Source organism: Oryza sativa, chromosome 10 (assembly GCF_034140825.1).
Source record: "Oryza sativa Japonica Group chromosome 10, ASM3414082v1".
Lineage (NCBI taxonomy): Eukaryota > Viridiplantae > Streptophyta > Magnoliopsida > Poales > Poaceae > Oryza > Oryza sativa.
Genome location: NC_089044.1, coordinates 2,893,500 through 2,915,072, shown reverse-complemented (window position 1 = coordinate 2,915,072; position 21,573 = coordinate 2,893,500). Strand labels below are relative to the sequence as shown.

The window sequence follows — 21,573 nt, the reverse complement described above, 5'->3', positions numbered from 1 at the left end:
GTAGCTCACCGGAAAGTTCGAGCCACCCGCTTGAAGTGTCCGACCCACCGATTGGATTGCCAATCGCTTCCGCCGCCATCAACCCGAGCACCACGTCTGGTCATCTCCTTGTTGATTGCAGCCATCAAACGGTTCAAACCGCCGCCTGAAGTGTCCGATTCCACCGATCAAATTCCGTTGATCGCCGCCGTGCTCCACCTTGCATCCATGTCCGTCCCTGGACACCCTGTGTAGTCGTCGCGGCGTGGAGCACCTCCCTCGTACCTCTACCATGGATCTCCCGTAGGCTCTGATACCACTTGTTATAAAACCAGCCCCGAAATCGACATCGGTAGCTAAACGCGAAAGAAAACACCGTAGGAGATCTAAACACGATGACGACACCAAGGCACGATATTTGATAACGGAGTTCAGCCGAGGCCTACATCTCTAGGGCACTGATTACGGACGCTCCTCCCCGATCCAGCATATTACAGCGTATCATAGTTACAACGACTCACGACCGGTCGTCGCCGGCAGCCGCTCCCTCTCGCTATGCTATGTCGCCATGCGGTTACAACAGGCACGCCCCTCTATTCATGAGAGATCCTAGGATAGAGTCCGACTCATACTCTAGTCATACACCTAATACAACTCTAAGTCTTAAACTGTAACCGACTACGTATATATATTCGATACAAACTCTAACAACCAAGTGAGGATCGCGTACGCATAGCACGGCCGGCAGCATCTAAGAGTGACTGAGCGAGTGCATGCGTGCATGGGCCGCTCGGTGCGCCGCTCACCTCGGTGACATACAAAAATCAGACAACAGATAAAGTACTATTAGCCGAAACAATATCTACAATCATAATCATGAATCATTTTAATCATTGTTCATGTACTACAACTGATATTGTGTATTTGTCATCTTCTAAACTGTAATTGCCATCTGTCATAAAGAAAGCTGATTGAGAACTTATATCTAGAAAGTACTTATTGGCCCATATGCCAAAGAGCCCCTATTTGATGAACATCCATGTGCAAACAGAAATAGCAAACACCTTATTTTCTCTCTATCTGTCAAGTACATTAGTTCATCACTTCCTTACTTGCTTCGCATGGCTTGACACCACCTCGTGCCTTTACACAAGCCATCACGTCACATGTTCCTGTTCCTCACCATAGCAAGACACCATAGCTACCCTTCCTCCTCCTCCCTAGTGACACGGCGTATTACAAGAAAAATATTTTGTAGAGACATTTTTCTAATACTATAGAGACACTTTTCAAAAAATACCTTTACATAGGCATTCAAAAAAATGTCTAATAAGTGTCTTATGGTGAATTATCTCTATAAACGAAGAGACATTTTACAAAATGTCTATAAGATGGTAGAGATATTTTCTAGAGACATTAGATTGTACCACAATCATATGAAACCAATGAAAAAAACAATAAAATATTTTCCCTTGTTTTTGCCAATCCTCGAAACTTATGATCAATTGCACAAATCATTCTTATCTTCAAGGTACTAACCAACTCAACCCCAAGTCATTACTTATATGTTGTTGCCTTGAGTTACTTATATTTAGTCATTTAGTATATATTTTTATTGTAAGAAGTGTCTTTACAGAGTTTAAAATGTCTCAAGAAAATGTCTTTATATATCAGGCACAGTTTAAAGTACCGAAAGAATGCCTCTACAAGATAAAATCTAATAAAATGTGCTGAAAATATTTCTAAAGTGTTCATAGAGTAAAAGTTTTCTAGGAAATTTTTAAAGTGCCTCTATAAAATGTCTCTACACTATAAAACTCCCGATCTAAGAGGCAATTTGCAAAATGCCTCTACAAAAGTGTCTTTATATAAAACTTTTGTTGTAGTTGCGGCAAGTGCGAGGCCCTTCTTTCTTCCCCAAGTTGTGCTAGTAGCAATCTTGGGGTCCTTTTCCTAGCGAGACGACCATTGCCTTCTTTCTCTGCACCCCCTTACTTTATATCTTCTCCGGTGATGAGCTCTGCAACCGGTTGAAAGTTCAAGATTTGAGCAAAAACTCAGAGATTCAATTGGAAGAAGTTAAAGATTTTGAATATAAAGATGTTTTAGATTTTGGTATAATGTTTGTGATCTCAGTTGAAAGTTTGAGGAGTTAAAAAGTTTTATATGTTTCACTTAAATTATTTGAAATCTAGGTATGAAAAGCAATTGTGAACTGAAGATTTGTACAAAGGAGAAAAACGTATGGCATATAGGTAGAGTGGAAGGGAACCAGTCGCGTATCAGCATATATGCTTAAAACAACAGAATATATGAGTAAAGTTGGCAAATGCGTCTTTATCGTCCAATATTCTGTTTAGATGCTTCCTTTTTTTAGAAACGTTTAGATCCTTCTTTGAGCTGTAAAGTGACTTCAAACTGTCATAGGTCTAACATCTCATATTATGCACACTACTAAAAAAATGATTTTTCTGGACAAGAGCCCCCCGTAGGTTGCAGGCGGATCATCGTAACTAGTTGTGCCTGCAAAACCCGGCATGCATTTTTTTCGTACGGCTCCTTAAAAGACCCACATGCAAAAATATATTTCGCGGGTGGATCTGTTAACCAATCCATCCCTATAAAAAGAGCAGCATCTTTGCATCCAACAACAACCAATCAACCAATAATAGACATATATCGGCGAGAAATTTTAACCAATAATCAACTAATCCATCCCTAGAAACACCAACCAATATATCCCAAAAACATGAACCAATCAAGATCGGGAGAAATTTGGGATGCCTTACACACAAATCGGGAGAACATGCGGCGCCGCTGACCGCTATGCTCCGCCCCCGCTACTGTACGTCACACCTACCATCGTGCCCCGCCTTCTCACACTTGTCCCGCTTGGCATGCCTGAGCTCGCCGGACACGTTGGCACACTTCTTGACCGTCTTCCCCTCGGGCCCCGTGGTCGTGGTCGTGATCGACGCCACCTCCGACTTCTCACCAGTGGCATGCTCCGCCCGACCGCTCAACACGCCCTCACCCTACCATAAACACCACCACCATTCACCCTAGGCACCTTCTCCCCTCCTCCTCACTCCACCGATGGGCAACTCATCTCTGACGCGGCCTCGCCCTAGCGTTGGGTGCAGAGGTACCTCCTTTGACCTATTTCTCCTCCGTTGGCAGCCTCCCGGCCAGGTGGGGGAAGAAGAGGGAGGGAGCGAGGGACGAAGGGGGAGGGGTAGGGTTGTGCGAGAGAGAGAGAGAGAGAGAGATGACAAGGAGGAGGGGATGTGCGACTACAGACGGGGAGGAGCGGTTGCGAGAGAGAGGAGAGGATGGCGGTACCTATGAGTTGATACCTATGAGGAGTTTTGTAGCAGTGACACTACCAAAAAGCGATTTTTATGACAATTGAGTTTTATTTCCAGTGGTGGATCTAAAAAGCTTTGCCCCTGAAAATGGAAGAGTGGTCTAAAAACCTAGCCCTGCCAGTAAAAATAATTTTTGCAGGTGGGATTTTAATAAGAGCACCGCTTGTAAAAATACCTCTATCTTTGTGAGTGGTGCTCTTAACACCCTGCCATTAAGAATTGATTTTTTAATGGCGGAGTAATGAACACCACCTGCAAAACCTACTACTGAACCAACAGTTGCATCGTATTATCCTCTCCTCTCCCTTCTCTCTCTTGATGTTTGTTGCAGCACGGGGAAGGGGTGGCTAGGAGGCCCAGGACTGCGCGAACTCCTCGCCGTCCTACGGTGCACACCTCGCGAAGAATAAGTGGCGGGGAAGGGGTGGCGGCCGGTTTGCAGCAAAGGGTGGGGGCGATGGCTACTCGGTGAAGGGGAGAGGCGGTGGCAAAGCGTAGGGGACACGACTGCTTCAGGTTGAGGATGGCCCTGATGACCATGACGGCTCGAGTTGGCAAGGCCGGGACGACAATGGCTACCACGGCGATGGTTCGTCTTCTCTGCCTACTCTGCCACGCAGAACCTCAAGAGCTCCATCAACATCATGCATGTGCATCTTGGACAACGAAGACAACGGTAATCGAGACCGGACCACCAGATCTAGCGGTGGCGGTGCTTGGGACCGCCAGATGTCTAGCTATATCTGGTGGCGGTGGTAGTCCAAGGAGATGGCTGCCCTCGGCGACGACGGCTCCACGTGTAAGCTCGGTGACGGTGGCCCTCGGTGGCGATGGCTCCACGCGTAGTTCGGCAATGGTTACCCTCGGTGGCTAGGGTTGCGGCCAGCTCGGTGATGGTGGCGACGACGACAACTTCAGCTTGGGTTCCTGCTTCCTACTGCTCGGCAATAACAAATTTGGGAAGCTTGTGTTGATGCATGTGAATTTGGGATAAGGATTTGGGACATTAATTGTGGATCCTGATTTTAATTTTTTTTCCATTTTAATTTTTTTCCTCCTATAAGAATATTTTCGTTGGCGGGTCTCTTTACCTATTGTACAGTGAAACTAGTTTTTTTCGCTAGCGGCCTTCTTAGCTTGGCCACCTGCGAAAGTCAATTTTTGCTGGCGGTCGGCAAGGCCAATGAAAACCAGCAAAAACCTGATTTGGACGCTAGCAAAAACCTGATTTGTACGTAGTAGTGTTAGTACTTCATAAAAATATTACTATCCATTATTCTTGCCAATCTCATTTGATAAGTTAGTAACTAAATTACTACGAGATCTGGTCGATAAAAAGATTACTTCCATTATATGCACTACAATTACAATATGATCCACTAGTAATGTTGTACTCAAGTCCTCGTAGGACTCTGGTATTTTTACTCACGTACGGTTTAATTGAATCACAAAAGATCGAGCATATGCTTTCTCTTTTGCAGGGGCAAAATGATAGTAGGAGTATATTGTTTACTTAGTACTCCCTCCGTTTCAAAATATTTGACACCATTGACTTTTTATAACGTGCTTGACCATTCGTCTTATTTAAAAAATTTAAGTAATTATTTATTTTTTTTATATCATTTGATTCATTGTTAAATATACTTTCATATACACATATAGTTTTACATATTTCACAAATATTTTTGAATAAGATGAACGGTCAAATATGTGCTAAAAAGTCAATGGTGTCAACTATTTTAAAACGGAGGGAATACTATATATAATTATATATTGTTTCATTGAATCACATCACATGAGTAAAATAATTAGGAGTACCATGTGTACACGCACAGTTACACACGTCCAGTGCGGTGCGGACAATAAAATTACAAGGTACGGTGCGGTTGCGATGGGCCCTGGCCGGCGACTTTGCCGGCGATGACCAACGCAACTGCCGTGGGATATCATCAACCGGGTCGGCGGGGCCGCCGTACGTCCTCCTCCGCACGGAGCACGTACGGTGCATTGTCCAAGCGGCGTCACACGAGCCGCAAGCCCACCATCCCCTGAACAGGGTTCACTCTATCGGTTGAGCCGTTTATATCGGGGGTCACCGAAATTCCGAAATTTCGGAAATTTTAAAAATTTCGGTCTAAAATTTCCGAAATTTTGAGTAAAATTTAGTTGAATTTAAACAAATATTACCTAAATTTATGAAAAAAATTTAAAAAATAAAAAATTTCAGCCAAAATAATATCGTATCGGAAGTGACCGAAATTTCGGTCCGAAATTTCCAACCCTGCCCTGAACACACTGTCAGATGGGCTAGGCTGGGTTCGGTTCTAGAGGATGGACCGTTAAACGAGCCATGGTAGAAAAAAATCTAGGTAAAATAACCCAACAAATGGACAGGCAGTTCCATCGGCCAGCTCAACTGGTGGGTAGACTATTGCTGCAAAAGACTTGTAAATTAACTTCTTATTGCAGATCATTTTCTTTATGAAATGTTATTTGAAATTTTATATTTGACTTTAATTCCTTTTTAAACTATTTTGGCAATGGCACAACAGGAACAGGAAAAGAAAACCCAATAAATACCAGCATGATAAAATTTTGAAAAAAGATTTTAGCTGTTTCAAATTTTGTTACACGTTACCATCTAAACTCCTTGGGAAAAGAAACTGTTGATTTGGATATATATTAGTATATATGGTCTTCAAGATAAAAGTTTCACCGTCAATTTCTATTGCAAGGTATTTAAAAATGCTGATAAAATTATACTAACAGTATTTTTTTTAATTCATTCTAAATATTTAAAAGGACATTAATATCGAAAACTTTTAAAGTTTGCCATTAAACACATCTAAACTGCAATGAGATTCCATTAAAGTCAACAGTATAGTTGTTCCTTCAACATATATAGCAGATTGTTAAAGTAGGAAAACACTTTCCAGAAATTCAGTAAACCACTGAGAAGTTCATTTGGAATATCTGAATTAATATAATTGAATTAAACTGAAATGTTACAATAACCCTCTTTTTGACAGCGACACAATAAATAAAGGTTAGTTTTAAAATATTAACAGCAAGAGGACCAACAGGGCAACAGGACAGAGGGCCCAAAACCAAGCAGGATCAATTGATAACATTTTGGTTAAATTTTCATTATAAACTGTTGGATCTAGCAGTCAAATTTGAGGTTAAAAAACAATATATACATGAATACCCAGAATCCACCACATCTCTTTAATAGTACCTACATATACTGCTGAACTGAAGACATGAATACCTTTCTTTCTCTATGGTGACCTACAGAATGTGGCACAGATGTAGCAGTGCCACAGATGTAACAGTTATTCAACTTGAACAATTCAAGTTAAACCTGGGACCAAATTAAAATCTCCGGCCATGCTGCAAATACACCCCTTGTACTTCCAACACAATCTCAACAATAACTGTTCTTTCAATGCAGCCAATTGTTGTTGCAAACTTGCAGTTAATTGTTCATGCATCTCTGCATGCATTGCCCTAAAGGAAAGATAATTAAGTTGCCCAGTGCCAGATGCACAATGGCAAGAATTGCAGATCTGAGAAAACAGAGAGAACAATCATCAACTTTTAACGGCACATTTACTAACAATCTGCAAAGCCGGTGCCTGATTGAACTGGTAGCTCAGCTGATCACTACTATCTACTACCTAGCTAGTCGCAGTTTAATTTAACACACCATCTACCTAGTTGCAATTTAATTTACTCTCTCCTGCATATGCCAAATGCTTCTGTTGCACTTGCATGGATATGAACATAATATTGCATGTAGCTTTGCATGCATATGCTCTTCTTGATCACTATATAAACCCATCACTGCCTCTCTTCTTGCTCATCTCCCAATCCACTACTTCTTGCTGATCATCATATATCTCTTGTGAGCTTCAGCAATGGGGGCTCTGCCAAGGGCTCTAGTCCTCGGCGTTTGCGCCGCCGTCTTGCTGGTGAACGTGCTCGCCGTTGCCGCCGACGGCGACGCCGCGGCGGCGGCGTCCATGGTCGTCGGATTGGCCAAGTGCGCCGACTGCACCAGGAAGAACATGAAAGCTGAGGCCGTTTTCAAGGGTATGTTGATATCATAAATAATCACGCAATATGGTCCAATTAATCATTGTCATTTATTTAAACTACTACCTGAAAAATGCTTGTTCTAAGTTCTCATAAATGCAAGACGTTTTTGGTTGTCCTAAGTCAATTTTTTTTAAATTAAACCAAATTTATATTAAAAATATATATCGCAATATTTATGACACCAAATTAATTTCATTAAATCTATCATTGAATATATTCTTTTATATTGTGTATATATTTTGTGTTGAAAATGCTGCTGCATTTTTATTCTTGATTTTGTTCAGGTGTTCGCGTGGCGATCAAGTGCAAGAACAGCAACGGCGAGTACGAGACGAAGGCCACCGGCGAGGTCGGCAAGTCTGGCGCGTTCGCCGTGCCCCTCGCGGCGGACCTCCTCGGCGACGACGGCGAGCTGAGGCAGCAATGCTTCGCGCAGCTGCACAGCGCGGCGTCGAACCAGCCATGCCCCGGGCAGGAGCCGTCGTGGATCGTCAACGCCGCCGCCGACAAGAAGAAGACCTTCGTCGCCGTCGCCGGCGACACCCACTTCCCGTCGTCGGAGTGCGCGTCGGCGTTCCTCTGCGACCCGTTCCACAAGAAGGACTTCTTCTTCCACTACAAGAACCCGTCGCCGCCAGCGCCGGCGGCGTACCACAAGCCGCCGCCGTCGTACACGCACCCGGCGCCGCCGGTGTACTCCTACCCGACGCCGGCGTACTCTCACCCGACGCCGGTGTACAAGCAGCCGCTGCCGACGCCGTCGCCGCCGATCTACCACCCGCCGGCGGAGGAGAAGAAGGTGGCGATGCAGGACGACGCGGAGGCTGACCCCGAGCTGTTCAAGAAGCTGCTGCCATTGATCAAGAAGAATCCATTCCTCAAGTTCCCCAAGCTCCCGCCTGTGGAGGTGGAGGCAAAGCCATAGATGGTCGCCGGCTTCGCCGCGGCGCCATGATCGATCGATCGAAGCGAGGAAACATGAGTACTAGCTGGTTTAATTGCTTCGTTTCTTTGTGTGTTTTTCACACCGGCTACTCGAGCTAGTTAATTACTGCCCTTCTAGCGTTGTTGAAGCTTGGTCTGTTGCCTGCCTGCTAGCTTAACTATTCAGATATAAATAAAAGCTTCTGTTCTCTATGATGTGATTACATGTTTGCCGGATTGAATGGATACCTAGCTACTAGCTTAGCTAGCTTAATTAATTTTATTGGATGCATACTAAAATCTTGCATTTTTTCCATACAAATATTTACTTCCTCGTTTCATATTATAAGACGCTTTGATTTTCTTTATTTTTAAGTAAAGTGTACGACCGGTCACTTAGCTTGTATCACGTGTCATCTAGAACTTGTGTCACTGTGTCATCTAGATCCCCGAACTCTAAAAATGCTAATTCAGGTCCCATAACTTGCTAAAGTGTGTCATTCTGGTCCAAGATGGCTACGGACCATTATAGCATGCTATGTGACACTGGTGTGGCATACCACACGGATGCTGATGTGGCATGCCACTTCTGCTTGTCCAACTAAAGAAGAGGGAAAAAAAGAGAGAGAAGAAAGGGAAAGAAGAGAGGAAAATGGAAAAAAGAAAAAGGAGAAAAGGAAAGAAAACTTTTCCAAGTGGGCCCCAGTTGTCAGTCAATATAGAGATATTGCTGGTGCCACGTCAGCATTTGTGGGGATTTTGGATTATTTATCACTCTCTTCGATGGTGCATTCTCAAATGCCATCATTCCCATTAACTTTGATTATTTGCCATTGTGACCTACCAAGTTGTTTCTATTTTACCATTTTTTAACTAACAACTCAGCAAAACGATGAGAAAATGACCACATTGCCCCTCTCATTCATCTTCCTTCTACCATCTTCCTCTCCGACATGGCATGAACCAGTCTCCAACATGGGACAAGCCAAGCAGTAGGGACAACTATTGCCATGAATGAGCTGGGGCAGCAGGACGAGCAATGGATGTGACGATGCTTGATGGTTCGCCGTTGGGTCGTCGGGGCGAAGGCAATACATCTCGGTTGCAGGCCCTCTACCTCGCATAAATCTTGTGAACTTGAGAGAAGCAACGCAAATGGAGGTGGGGCACCCGGGGGGGAGGTGTCAGGGTTATGGATACCACATACCTAATAGTAGTTGACTAAATCTCGGCATGACCCACCACTTACCATGTCCTATACGGAAACAACCTGCGGATATAGGAGGAGTTCCGGATAAGAAAAGACAACCAGAGTTCTACATGGAAACGATAAGGACTACTCGGATTGTATCCATATTGGTTTCCCTAGTTCTACTTGGACAAGGGGACACCTATGGGTATAAATACAAGGCCCCCTAAAAGGAGAGGGGATACAGACGATCAACACACACCCACCATAGAAGACACAAAACAATATATCAAGACACAAGATCAACATACAAGCCAACATACGCCAAGACAAGATGCCGGATATCGATTTCAGGGATAAGCACGGCTAGTCCCCTACGGTGTCTCCAGATACTGTCAGGAGAGACGAAAGCGCTATCTTTGATCTCGCCGGGCACGAACTCGAGGAGGAAGGCTACCCTGTTGTCAACTACGAGTCAGACCTTCAGACCGCCATATCGACAACAGTTAGATAGACTACCCCAAATATTGTACTAGTGTGATTATGATGAATAAGAGCAATGACCGGCATCAGCCAACAGGATGTAGGGTTATTACCTGACAATTCAGGGGCCCGAACCTGTATAAAAATCCCTATCTCCATCTCTTTTACCTCAGTCTCGTGTATATCCTAGTACCAATGATCCCCATACCATGCGAATACCGGAATCGCGACATCAAACGTCGACAGGAGGGCAGGAGCCAGCGTGGGTCAAGCTGTCAAGTTGTATGCTCTCTCACCAGCACGAGTATCTCGCTTGTGGTCAAGGTGGCCTCGACATATCCTCGCTCATCAACGACCTCACCGTCAAAAATACCGGAGGCTTGTGTCATCCATCCAACTGCAACTGTACCTGGGATTCCCACGCCGGAGAGGAAGAAGAGAAGATATGAGAGGGGCAGTGAGGTCATTTTCTGTTTCTTTTAGTATGTTGGCCGTCAAAAGTGATAAAATAGAAACAATTTGGTGAATCACGATGACAAACAATCAAATTTACTGGGAAAGATGGATAGCATTTGAGAATGTGCCATTCAATAGAGTGGCAAATAGTCCAAAATCTCGCATTTGTATGGCATGTCACATCAACGCCACGTAGCAAGCTAAAATGGTCCATAGCTATCTTGGACCAGAATGACACACTTTTGCTGGAATGGTCCGAACAGAGTAGAAAATTGGAGAGCAAATCGAATCAAAAAAATAATATATGACAAAATGATCTTGAATGGCTCTCTTGGCACTTAAAGAGAAATGTTCAGACTTAATTTTCACTCTTAAGCAAACGGCCGGCGAGCAGGTGCCTGCCTTTCACTGGATATTTCGGATTGTTGGGCCGGGCATTACCGGGCCAGGATTTGGCTAGCTTCATTCGATGGGCTATAGCCCAGTCTAAAATGCCTCTCGTTGAGCACTGAGCCCATTGGGTTTGTACATCGCTGGCACTTTCGAAGCGCGCGCACCTGCGCCAAGAGAGGATCGATGGTGTGCACCGCCAACGCGGCATCTCCGACGCGTGTAACGTTAATCGCCTCCCAGCATGCTTAATGCTAATGGCAATTAGCGATAGACATATTTTTAATAATTAAAAATATTTGAGTTGAAAATTTTAAATCATGAATTGAAAGTTAAAATTTAAATATCAGTTGAAAATTTTTGTAATTTGAGTTGAAAGTTTTCAAATTTGACTTGAATATTTTCATATTCGAGTTGAAAATGTCGTAATTTGAAAGTTTTCAAGTTTAAGCTGAAAGTTTTCAAAATCGGATATAGTATATTTAAAAAGAATAGGCAAGCTTTGCCTTTCGTTCGAAATTTTCTTTTTACAGGTAAGGAAAAAAATATTTACAGCATCACGGTCGGGAATCTCTGCTAGGTGTTTGGCTCCAGCCATAGCCCAAGATTTCGCCTCTTCCTTTATCTTCGCGATTAGGGCCACCGTGGTTAGCTCCTTGTTTTGGAAAATTCGTTGGTTTCGCTCCTTCCAAACTTCCCAAGAGATTATGAGGATTAAGAATCGAGTCCCATGCTTGGGTGCTTCTTGACGTGTTTCAAGTGATTCCCACCAGTGATGTGTTGTGGTCAATTGCGCTCAGTTTATCAGCATGATGGGTTCACAGGCAACCCAAGTAGCAATGGCATCCCAGATTTTCCTTGTATATCTGCAATCCGCCAGCAGATGTAGGGATGTCTCATCTGTGCACCGGCAAAGGGGACAAACGCCGTTGTTTTGCCAGCCCCTGATCGCCAGCCGGTCCGAGGTCCAGACCCAATTTTAGATTATTAGCCATGCGAAGGTTTTATACTTGCGTGGGCCCAAGCTTTCCAAATTAAGGTGTCAAAGTTTGTTTTTAGCGACCCCAAGAACTGCACCTTGTAGGCTAAGGATGCCGAGTATTCTCCATGACTCGTGAACTTCCAGGTAATTTCATCATTCTCGTGTTGAGAGTTTTATATGTAAAGTTAAAAGTTTAGGATTTGAGTTGGAAGTTTGAAAAGTTGAACAGAAAATTTTAATTTTTTAGTTAAAAGTATTTAGAGATTAAAAATCAAGACTCCACATCTTCGTTTGGTACACTTTTAGCCTCACAAAAGCCTAGCGGGCCACGTGAGAAACCAGCCTATGCTTGTGGGCTCATGCGCGAGCGACTTCTTTAAGTTGCATGTCTGTGCGAAAACGACTCCTCTCGCCACTATTTTATACGTAAAATCTAATTCGAGAGCCCCTCTCGTTTTAGCGCTATTGCGCGATGCTGGCAGAGCCGTCCGATCTCCAACCACACGCACACGCAATTCCTGCTTCAAAGAGAGTCACAGAGAGAAAGGCTACAGTTTTCTCTCCCATGTCATTTTTCTCTTCAAACAAAGTTTTCTCTCAAATTATTTATCCGATCTACAATTTGATTACACCATTGTGTTTGTTATAATTAAATCTTCACAACAAGATCTTACATGATTATATTACGATGAAAAAATATTTATATTTGTAAATTACTTTTATTATATACGTAAGTTACTTTTATCATATATATAAGTTACTTATAGATTTCACTAAATTACTTCTTAGACATATAAAAGTAAATTCAATAAAGTCTGCAAGTAATTTACATATATTATAAAAGTAACTTAAAACAAAACGTAAGTAACTTTGTCACGACATTAGAAGTAAATTCGTTGTAGGGATAAAAATATACTTTATCTAGAAATTAAATTTAATCAGCACAGATCAACACACGTAAGTTTAACAATTTTTAAAAGTAACTTCAATGTTAATTGGAAGTAACTTTTGCATGGTTCAAGTTGAAAGGAGATGCTAGATAGAGTACAAACTAGCTACCACTAGCTGTGTAGTCACGTCCAATGAAAAAAATGTATTAATTAGAGTTACTTTCTTTTTGTTATAAGTTACTTCTATAATATATGTAAATTACTTTTAGGCTTTATTGAATTACTTTTATATGTCTAAGAAGTAATTTAGTAAAATCTAAAAGTAATTTAGATATATTATAAAAGTAAATTATTATTTTTCATCAAAATATAATCATGTGAGATCTTGTTATAAAGATTTAATTGTTATGAATACAACGGTGTAATCGGATCGTAGATCGGATAAGTAGTTTAAGAGAAAATTGTATTTGAAGTATAGGTGGATAGTGCCTCTTATAGATTGAGTGGTAGCTGGTTTAGACAAACCAGCTACCACTTGCTGTGTAGTCACGTCCTATTTTATACTCCCTCCGTATTTTAATGTATGACGCTGTTGACTTTTTGACAAACGTTTGACCTTTCGTCTTATTAAAAAAATTATATAATTATTATTTATTTTATTGTCACTTGATTTATCATCAAGATGACATAAGTATTTTTATATTTGCATAAAAAATTTGAATAAAACGAATGGTCAAACGTTGATTAAAAAGTCAACGGCGTCATGAATTAAATTACGGAGGGAGTACTACCTTGAAAAGCAATATGCGTTTTTGAGATTAATAACGCCTTCTAAGAAAAACATCATATTCAATTCATGGAATATTGATATGAAATATTGCGCATATTATTATTTGATACTAACTAAATCGAGGTAAAATACACTGCTTAACCAAAAACTACTCTATCGGATTGCAAAACACATTTTGGGATATACTTCGTATATTTTTTTAAGGAAACTTTGAACACAAAATGTATTTTTAAATACTTGGTTTGGCTGCTTGAATATCATGTGTAGATGTCTCAAAAGGTACTTTCAATTTCATAATTTTATTTTTAGTTTTTTTCAAATATTAGAATAAAAATGCACAAATGTGTAAAGTGAATATATACATAATGTTAGTGCTATGAAACACATTTATAGTCATTATGATGTATTTACTACGACTCCATGGTAACACAATTACAGTGACAGAATGACGATATTAACGCTCAGGTGACCACTAGTCCATTATTCCTGTGGTATTAAATTCTATTATTCCTGCAAGTGCGATGCACAAAAAGCTGAGGACAAGAATTGGTGGCCTGGGAATTTTTCCCTCCTTTTTTTCCACACCAGCTGGCCCTCGGAGATTATTATCACTTTTTCCAGCTGGCTCTCCAAAGTAAAGCGGATTTTTTGCTGTGTTTAACCAATTTGTTATTGGCTTAATGCTAGGCTTCACTTCTACTTTGTGTGTTGGCAAATTGGTACTGGCAGATTCTTTTTTTAGTCACCACGTGCAATGTACTAGTACTATATACTGAGTGAAACTCTATGCGTTGCAACGGCAATTTAATCATTTATTATGATAATTTATTATGATAACAGTAAGTATATATTGATGGTATTAATTTCCAAGGTATGATATGATCGATTGCCCTGAAAATAACAGAAAAATAATCTATACTTTATATAAAGTTATAATCTACTAAGCCTAAAACTCGACATACAATCTTATCACATCATCAACTACTAGCTGGTAATAGTTACATAGTTAACCTCATGCAAGCATACAACATTATCTACAATTTATTTAATTCTACAAATCAACATGCAAGCATATCCCATCATCACCCCTCACACCATTTGCACAATATTTTAACAAATCAATATATTATTTTTATAATATTTAATATATTTATTAATATGTTAAGAAAATATATTAAGAATTAGTAATTCCCGCGTTAAAACGTGAGAAGCGTAGAGTTCAGCACCTGGTATGCATGCAGCATGGTTGGATTGGCGTGTTTGTGTGACTCACGTCTCTCTTCTGACATAACTATACATTGATAAAGACTAGGGAATCATTAGTTATAAATGATTGCGATATGGCCTCTGTCAGATTGTGTACGTGAGCCTCTCGATCTTGGATGGAAGATCAAATGCATGCGGGGTGTTATTTATTGACATATAAGAAACGTGCAAGTTAATTAATTGGATTAGTGGTTTCTCCAAGCTTAATGATGCATCGAAAATAGTTTCTTTTCAGAACTAAAAATTTGTTTGTTCAACTCCTCTTTAGTTGAGATGATAACATCAGTAGTAGTAGATGAGAACAGGACATGGCAGCTGACAAATCGGATCAAACTAGATCAGACTATTAAGAATTGGTCACATTTAAAAAATATAGATTTGGCCAGTTCATTTTGTTGATTCTATCAATTCTGAGGCTCCGTTCATTTATTATGAGATTCAGATTCTACATCAATTTTCGTTAGCACGTTTTTAAAACAGCTAAATGGTGCTAAACAACTAAACTTCCTATATAGAAAAATTACTTCGACAAGTAAATCCATTTTTCAAGTTTATACTAATTAAAACTTAATTAATCATAAGCTAATTTTTTTCGTGTGCACTTACTTCATCATAACCATCATCCATCTCAAACGGGACCTATAATATATATTGATCAAATATATGGTAAAAAAAGAATCATCTCCTATTCAGAATAAGGTAAAAATAATGGGCATATTCCTTGTGCCATAAGACCATATAGAGCTAGTCAAATGTAATATAGTGACATGCATGTTTGGCCATTTTTAGGGAGATATCCGGTTGATGCTCTTATGCTCCTACTAGGGGACAACTTTGTGCTCCCCACCATGAGGAACTATAGGCTCTATATATTATGCATCAATCCAAAACCGCGAAAGAAAATTTTTGCCAAAACAGAAAGCCCCTGGCTCTTGCAACCGATAATTTTTTTCTCCAAAGCCATGAAATTCCTTAGCATGGATAAATGTGTCCCCTTTTAGTTATCTCGTGGTGTAACTCGTTTTAAGACCGCTATATTTGATACATATCGTACTATAAAGGCTATGTTTGGAAGGAGTTTTTACTATCTACTGTTTTTTTTCAAAATCTTTAGCTCCTTAAACGATGTTTAAGATTTTTACTCAAATTATGAGAATATATGGTTGTATCACACTAAAAAGCCATAACCATGGAAACCCATAATTTCCAAAATCTCATTGGCCACACCCCAGTTATTCCTTGTTACTAGAATTTATCAGTTTCCAGAACAGGACCAAATACAGTTGTACATTCCCCCTGGATAACTACAATCCAAACCCAAAAAGAAAAAAAAAACAAACAACTGTCACCAGAAATATTAAAAAAATAAAAAAGTACTAGCTCATATTCATGGTCAACGAGTCAACGGTCGTAATCCCCCTCGCCGAAGAAAACAATATAATAATAAAGAAATAAAAAAAAAGAAGGATCATACTCCAAAGAAGGGGTACTTTGCAACCGGCCCGAATCGGACGGCCAGGATAACGCCCACCCTATCTTCCGGGAATCTCCAGAGAAACCACGGCGAAAACAAGAACAGCAAACACACGCGGCCGACGACACGGTCACCGCCCGTGGGCCCCACCTCCCCTCTCCCCTCTCTCTTCTCCACTCGACTCGACTCGACGACCCACCTCTCCACCAACTCGCAACTCCACCAAGCAAACCAAAAACCCCAAATCCCCCACCCCGAATTCGGAATTCCCCCCCAAATCCCTCGCCGCCCGCCGATTCAGCCCCGCGGAGACGCGATTCTCGAAGGAATTCTGGTTCCCGGAGGCGGAGCAGGCGGAGAATCGTTTGGTTTTTCTTTTGGGATGGGGGAGGGGGTGAAGGCGATGCTGGCGCGGCCGATCCAGCTGGCCGACGAGGTCGCCAAGCAGTGCGGCGCGGCGCGGTGCTTCCGCGCGGAGTGCGGCGAGCTCAAGGCGCGGGCGGACAAGCTCGCGGCGTTGCTCCGACAGGCGGCGCGCGCCGACCTGTACGACCGCCCCGCCGCGCGCATCATGGCCGGGGCGCAGCAGGCGCTCCTCAAGGCCTCCTCCCTCGCCGCGCGCTGCGCCAGCGGCCACCCGCGCCTCAGGCGGCTCTTCACGCTCAGCCCCGCCGCGGGGTTCCCCCGCACCGTCGCCCTCCTCGACACCGCGCTCGAGGACGTCGCGTGGCTGCTGCGCATCTCCTCGCCTCGCTCCGGTGGTGGTGGTGGTGGTGGTGGTGGCGGCGGCGACGACGACGGGGACGGCGACGACGGCGACCTGAGGGGGCTCCCCAACATCGCGCAGAACGAGCCCATACTGTTCCTCATCTGGGACCACGTCGCGCGCCTCCACACCGGCGGGCTCGCCGCGCGCGCCGACTCCGCCGCCAACCTCGCCTCCCTCGCCCGCGACAGCCAGCACTTCGCCAAGCTCATCATCGAGGAGGACGGCGTGCCGCCGCTGCTTAGGCTGCTCAAGGAAGGCACCGACGACGGCCAGGAGGCCGCCGCCCGCGCGCTCGGCTTGCTCGGCTGCGACGACGAGAGCATCGATAAGCTCGTCCAGGCCGGGGTGTGCTCCGTCTTCGCCGCGGCGCTCAAGGATCCACCCATGCGCGTGCAGGCTGCCGTTGCCGATGCCATTGGTACTCTCGCTGACCGGAGCGCTACGTGCCAGGAGCTCTTTGCGCAGAACAACGCCGTCCGCTATCTCGTCGGTCACCTCGCCTCAGGGACCATCCAGGAGCACAGCAGGTACTCCGTCGGCTCCAGCAGCTCCAAGAACAGCGCTGCTGCACCTCAGCACATGACGTCGCTGCACTCTGTCGTGCTTGCCAAGACGCTCAGCATGCGCCACGGTGGTGACCGTGGCACCTCCTCCTCCACCGATGAGCCCCCAAGGGTGTCCAATGAGCAAGACACGAAAAGGAATCAGATGCAGTCGGTCGTGCAATCCGCGATGGCTGCTAAGACTAAGACGAATGGGTCGTTGGTTCCACCCTTCAGGCCACAGCTGGGCACGAGTGGTTCTAGTGGCCGTGGTGCTGTCCGGGAGGTGGAGGATCCGGAGACCAAGGCACGGCTAAAGGCCATGGCAGCGAGAGCTCTGTGGAAGCTTGCCCGCGGTCATCTAGGTGTCTGCAAGAGCATTACTGATTCGCGTGCACTGCTCTGCTTCGCGGTGCTTCTTGAGAAGGGTGATGGTGGCATGGGTACTAGCGTACAGTACTTCTCAGCAATGGCAATCATGGAAATTTCCCGTGTCGCTGAGCACAGCCTTGCCCTGCGACAGTCGGCTTTCAAGCCTAGCTCTCCAGCAGCCAAGGCTGTCGTCGACCAGCTGCTTCACATTGTCAGCAAGGGAGACTACGATGATCTCTTGCTCCCTTGCATTACTGCTCTTGGCTGCCTTGCACGCACTTTCACAGCGAGTGAGAACCGCGTCATCGCTCCCCTTGTGGAGCTGCTCGATGAGCGTGAGCCACCAGTCATTAAGGAGGCCGTGCTTGCGCTCACCAAGTTCGCATGCAATGAAAACCACCTGCATGTAAACCACTGCAAGGCCATCGTGGACAGCGGTGGTGCTCGCCACCTTGTCCAGCTGGTGTATCTCGGTGATGAGGTGCAGATAGAGGCACTGATACTGCTCTGTTTCATTGCATTGCACGTGCCAGAAAGTGAGGAGCTGGCTCAAGCTGGTGTGCTTGCTGTGCTTCTCTGGGCATCAAAACAGGCTCACATGATACAGGACATGCGTGTCGATGCACTACTTCCAGATGCCAAGGGAAGGCTGGAACTCTTCCAGTCCAGAGCCTCCAGGTGATTTTGGCAGCAAGACCAGCAGACATGGGTTAGTAATTTCTTTGCTGCAATGTGTAATTAGAGTAGATTTTTTTTTTCTGTTGTTCATGATTGTTCTATCGGAGTTTTGTTCTCCGTAGGTTGTACAAATCTCTAGCAATCAATCTGTCAGTAAAATTGGTTGGGATTATTGAATTGTAATTCAAGAGGCATTTTAAACAGATTATATGTGTACCTGTAAAGTTGGCCAAAAATTTAGCTGATTGTTTTTCTTGTTACTTCTGTCTAGTTGGATTGCAAGAGTGGGATTCTGAAGCTTTGGTTCCTGACCAGGCTATTTATAACTTTTAAGCAATTTCACATTATTCAGCTTCAAAAACAAAAGAAAACTACACATTTAATACCAAATTTATCACAAAACTACACATTTAAAATGAAGTGTCACAAAACTACATGTTTAGTAACTAAATTATCATAAAACTATAGGCTTAGAACCAATTTAGGAACAAAATAATAATGTGTATAGCTCCAACATAACAACGGTTCTAGGGATTTAAACTCTAAAAGCTGTAGTTTTGTGATAACTTCAATATTAAATATTCAGTTTTGTGATGTTAACCTTAAATCTGTAGTTTTGTGATAAATTTTGTGCTAAATATGTAGTTTTGTGACAGAACACCTTAAATCTATAGTTTCGCGATAGTTTGGTCAAAATACCTGTAGTTCTGGGAAATTTACTCAAAATCAAAACACTAGCATATAAGTCAACTGCTCATCTACAATTTTTAGAAGCATGGGAACTCCAAGAAAATTGTTTTAAGAAGGATCTTGCATATCATGGTGCCCTACATATTGCGTATGAAAATTAATTTTGATTGTTTTGTATTGGCAGATGCAGATTGCTGAATATGTGATTGATTTTAATGTTGCAGAGCATCCCTAGATTGTTTTTATATATTGCTACTTTGTTATTTTTCAAACTTATCCTACTCATATTTGGAGTTTGGACATTTCTTCATCGTTCACCCTGTCCAATATGTCTAGATATTTATTTATGCTTTTAGCAATGTGCTATATTAGCATTTATCAGACTAAGGAACAGGGCACATCAACAAACAGTTGATAGCTGGGTCAATACTCAATACAACATGTGATTTAAAAATACTCTTGCATTTTCAGTGTATATAGACAACCATCATTGATACATATTTTGTTATCACAACATGCTGAAGGTTGACGTACAATCCGTGTACTCTAAAAGTTGACCAACATTATTTACCTATATCAGCCGTGCAACTGCTAGGTGCCTTGCTTTTGTCAGCCAACTTCACCAAGTCAATCAGTTCTTGTTTTAGACCTTGGATCCTGTAATAAATCGTAGGCCTTATAAGTACAATTGTTATTCTTATAAACAAAAGTAATAATAACATCAACAAATGGCATTGACAATAATGTAGTTCTCTTTTGTTTCTTCTTTTATTGGCACTAGTATAGTGGGTTTTTCGTTTTATTTTTGTTTTACATTTTTTGAAAATGACAGCTGTACTTTTGATATTGCTGGATAGAACTTCTCTTCTGCTATTCAAGCGTCATGTTTGTCCTATTCTCTCCTTATCTATATAATGTTGACAAGAGCACCACCACATGTACAAAACATCAAAGTTTCCCATACCAGATGACACCAACTTACCCAGCTGACACCGACACCTGGGCCCCACTGGAAGTCGCAATCCAGAGGAGCCGGCGTGTTATTGTCAGTTCTTACCCAGGTGATCAGTGTGGCCAATCAAGTGAAGCCTGCTCACCTCCGCAGTTCCCGGGGATGGCGATGCCACACTGCTTGGTGACATAGAACACCTTATCCATGTTGATGTTGTCCCTGACGCCTGGGCTGCCCAGGTAGGTGCAGACGCAGGGCACGTTGACGCCCTTCATGGAGGTGCAGCAGTCAGGTGATGGCTGCAGCTTCGGCCCGTCCTTCTCAACGAACTTGTAGCAGGTTGTCTTCAGCACCTCGACATCGTTCTGGCATTCTGTACCTGCCGCTGCTGCTGCAGTGGTGAACACTGCCAGGAGGAAGATCAGCAGTGCAGCCAGGCTAGAAGACTTGAGCTGAGACATCCTGGTATGTGTTGTTCTTTCTGATATCTTGAACTTCTCTGATTAAAACTTGGAAACTTTTGATTTGTGCAATGCAAATATTTATAGAGCTTTTGGTGCCTGAGGTTGTCATGCTCCATTCTTGCTTGGGCTAGTTGAGCATTTCGTCCTGCACTGGTAACCATAGAAATGCAATGCTTGTGACTTGTGAGGTGAATGGTTCATGGCTACGTGTTTGATTTAGCCTGTGCAGCAGATGCAAATGCAATCGGTGTGATAATTTGTTGAAACGAGAGCATGCGGTTTAGATCTTGTTGGGCTATGTGATCTACTGGGCCGGGCCCAGTTCTGCTTTCCTAAAGCCCATCCGTGACTGTTTGATATGAAATTGCATTGGTATAAGTTCACTTTGGGTCCCTCTATTTATCACCTAGTCCGATTTTCGTCCCCGGTCGCAAAACCGGGTACGATGGGTCCCCCAACTTAACAAAACCGTTTAAATAAGGTCCTTCGGCGGTACTGTCTTCGGTTTTGGCTGAGGTGGTGCCTACGTGGCTCCTTTTGACCAGGTTTTCGTCCAACGTGTCGTTGACGTGGCGCTTATGTGGCAATTAGATGAAAAAATAATAAAACACGTGGGACCCACGTATCAGTTTCGCACACAAATAATAAAAAATGGGTGGGCCCATGTGGACCCACACGTCATCCTCACCACCATATCTCTATCCCCCTCTCTCTCTATCCTCTCTATCCATCTCTCTCTCCAACCGACGGAGTGGAGTGGGCGGCGGGCGGAGTGGGCGACGGCAGAGCAGAGGGGCAGAGGCAGAGAGGGGCG

General features: G+C 43.2%; 3 protein-coding genes across 4 annotated transcripts; 2 read left to right on the top strand and 1 right to left on the bottom strand.

Annotated features, from left to right (window-relative positions):
- The first annotated feature begins 7,211 nt into the window (after window positions 1-7,211).
- LOC4348110 (proline-rich protein 2) lies at window positions 7,212-8,585 on the top strand. The gene is made up of 2 exons (XM_015759110.3): window positions 7,212-7,442; window positions 7,733-8,585. Exons 1-2 carry the CDS (start codon window positions 7,268-7,270, stop codon window positions 8,371-8,373), a joined length of 816 nt encoding a protein of 271 aa, XP_015614596.1. The 5' UTR covers window positions 7,212-7,267; the 3' UTR covers window positions 8,374-8,585.
- A 7,886-nt stretch (window positions 8,586-16,471) lies between these two features.
- Window positions 16,472-20,696, top strand: LOC4348108 (uncharacterized). Its single transcript, XM_015759109.3, has 2 exons — window positions 16,472-18,684; window positions 20,371-20,696. The coding sequence occupies exon 1, from the start codon at window positions 16,675-16,677 to the stop codon at window positions 18,655-18,657; it is 1,983 nt and encodes a 660-aa protein (XP_015614595.1). The 5' UTR covers window positions 16,472-16,674; the 3' UTR covers window positions 18,658-18,684; window positions 20,371-20,696.
- Window positions 19,787-20,756, bottom strand: LOC4348109 (probable non-specific lipid-transfer protein AKCS9). 2 transcript variants are annotated; one of them, XR_010736969.1, is made up of 2 exons: window positions 20,326-20,756; window positions 19,787-20,000 (listed from the first exon to the last, which is right to left on the bottom strand). XR_010736969.1 is itself a non-coding variant. In XM_015759111.3 (2 exons), the coding sequence occupies exons 1-2, from the start codon at window positions 20,754-20,756 to the stop codon at window positions 19,987-19,989; spliced, it is 330 nt and encodes a 109-aa protein (XP_015614597.1). In that variant the 3' UTR covers window positions 19,787-19,986. The 2 variants fall into 2 exon arrangements, 1 of the variants encoding a protein (XP_015614597.1); XM_015759111.3 differs by having other exon boundaries at window positions 20,441-20,756.
- Window positions 20,757-21,573: the final 817 nt, after the last annotated feature.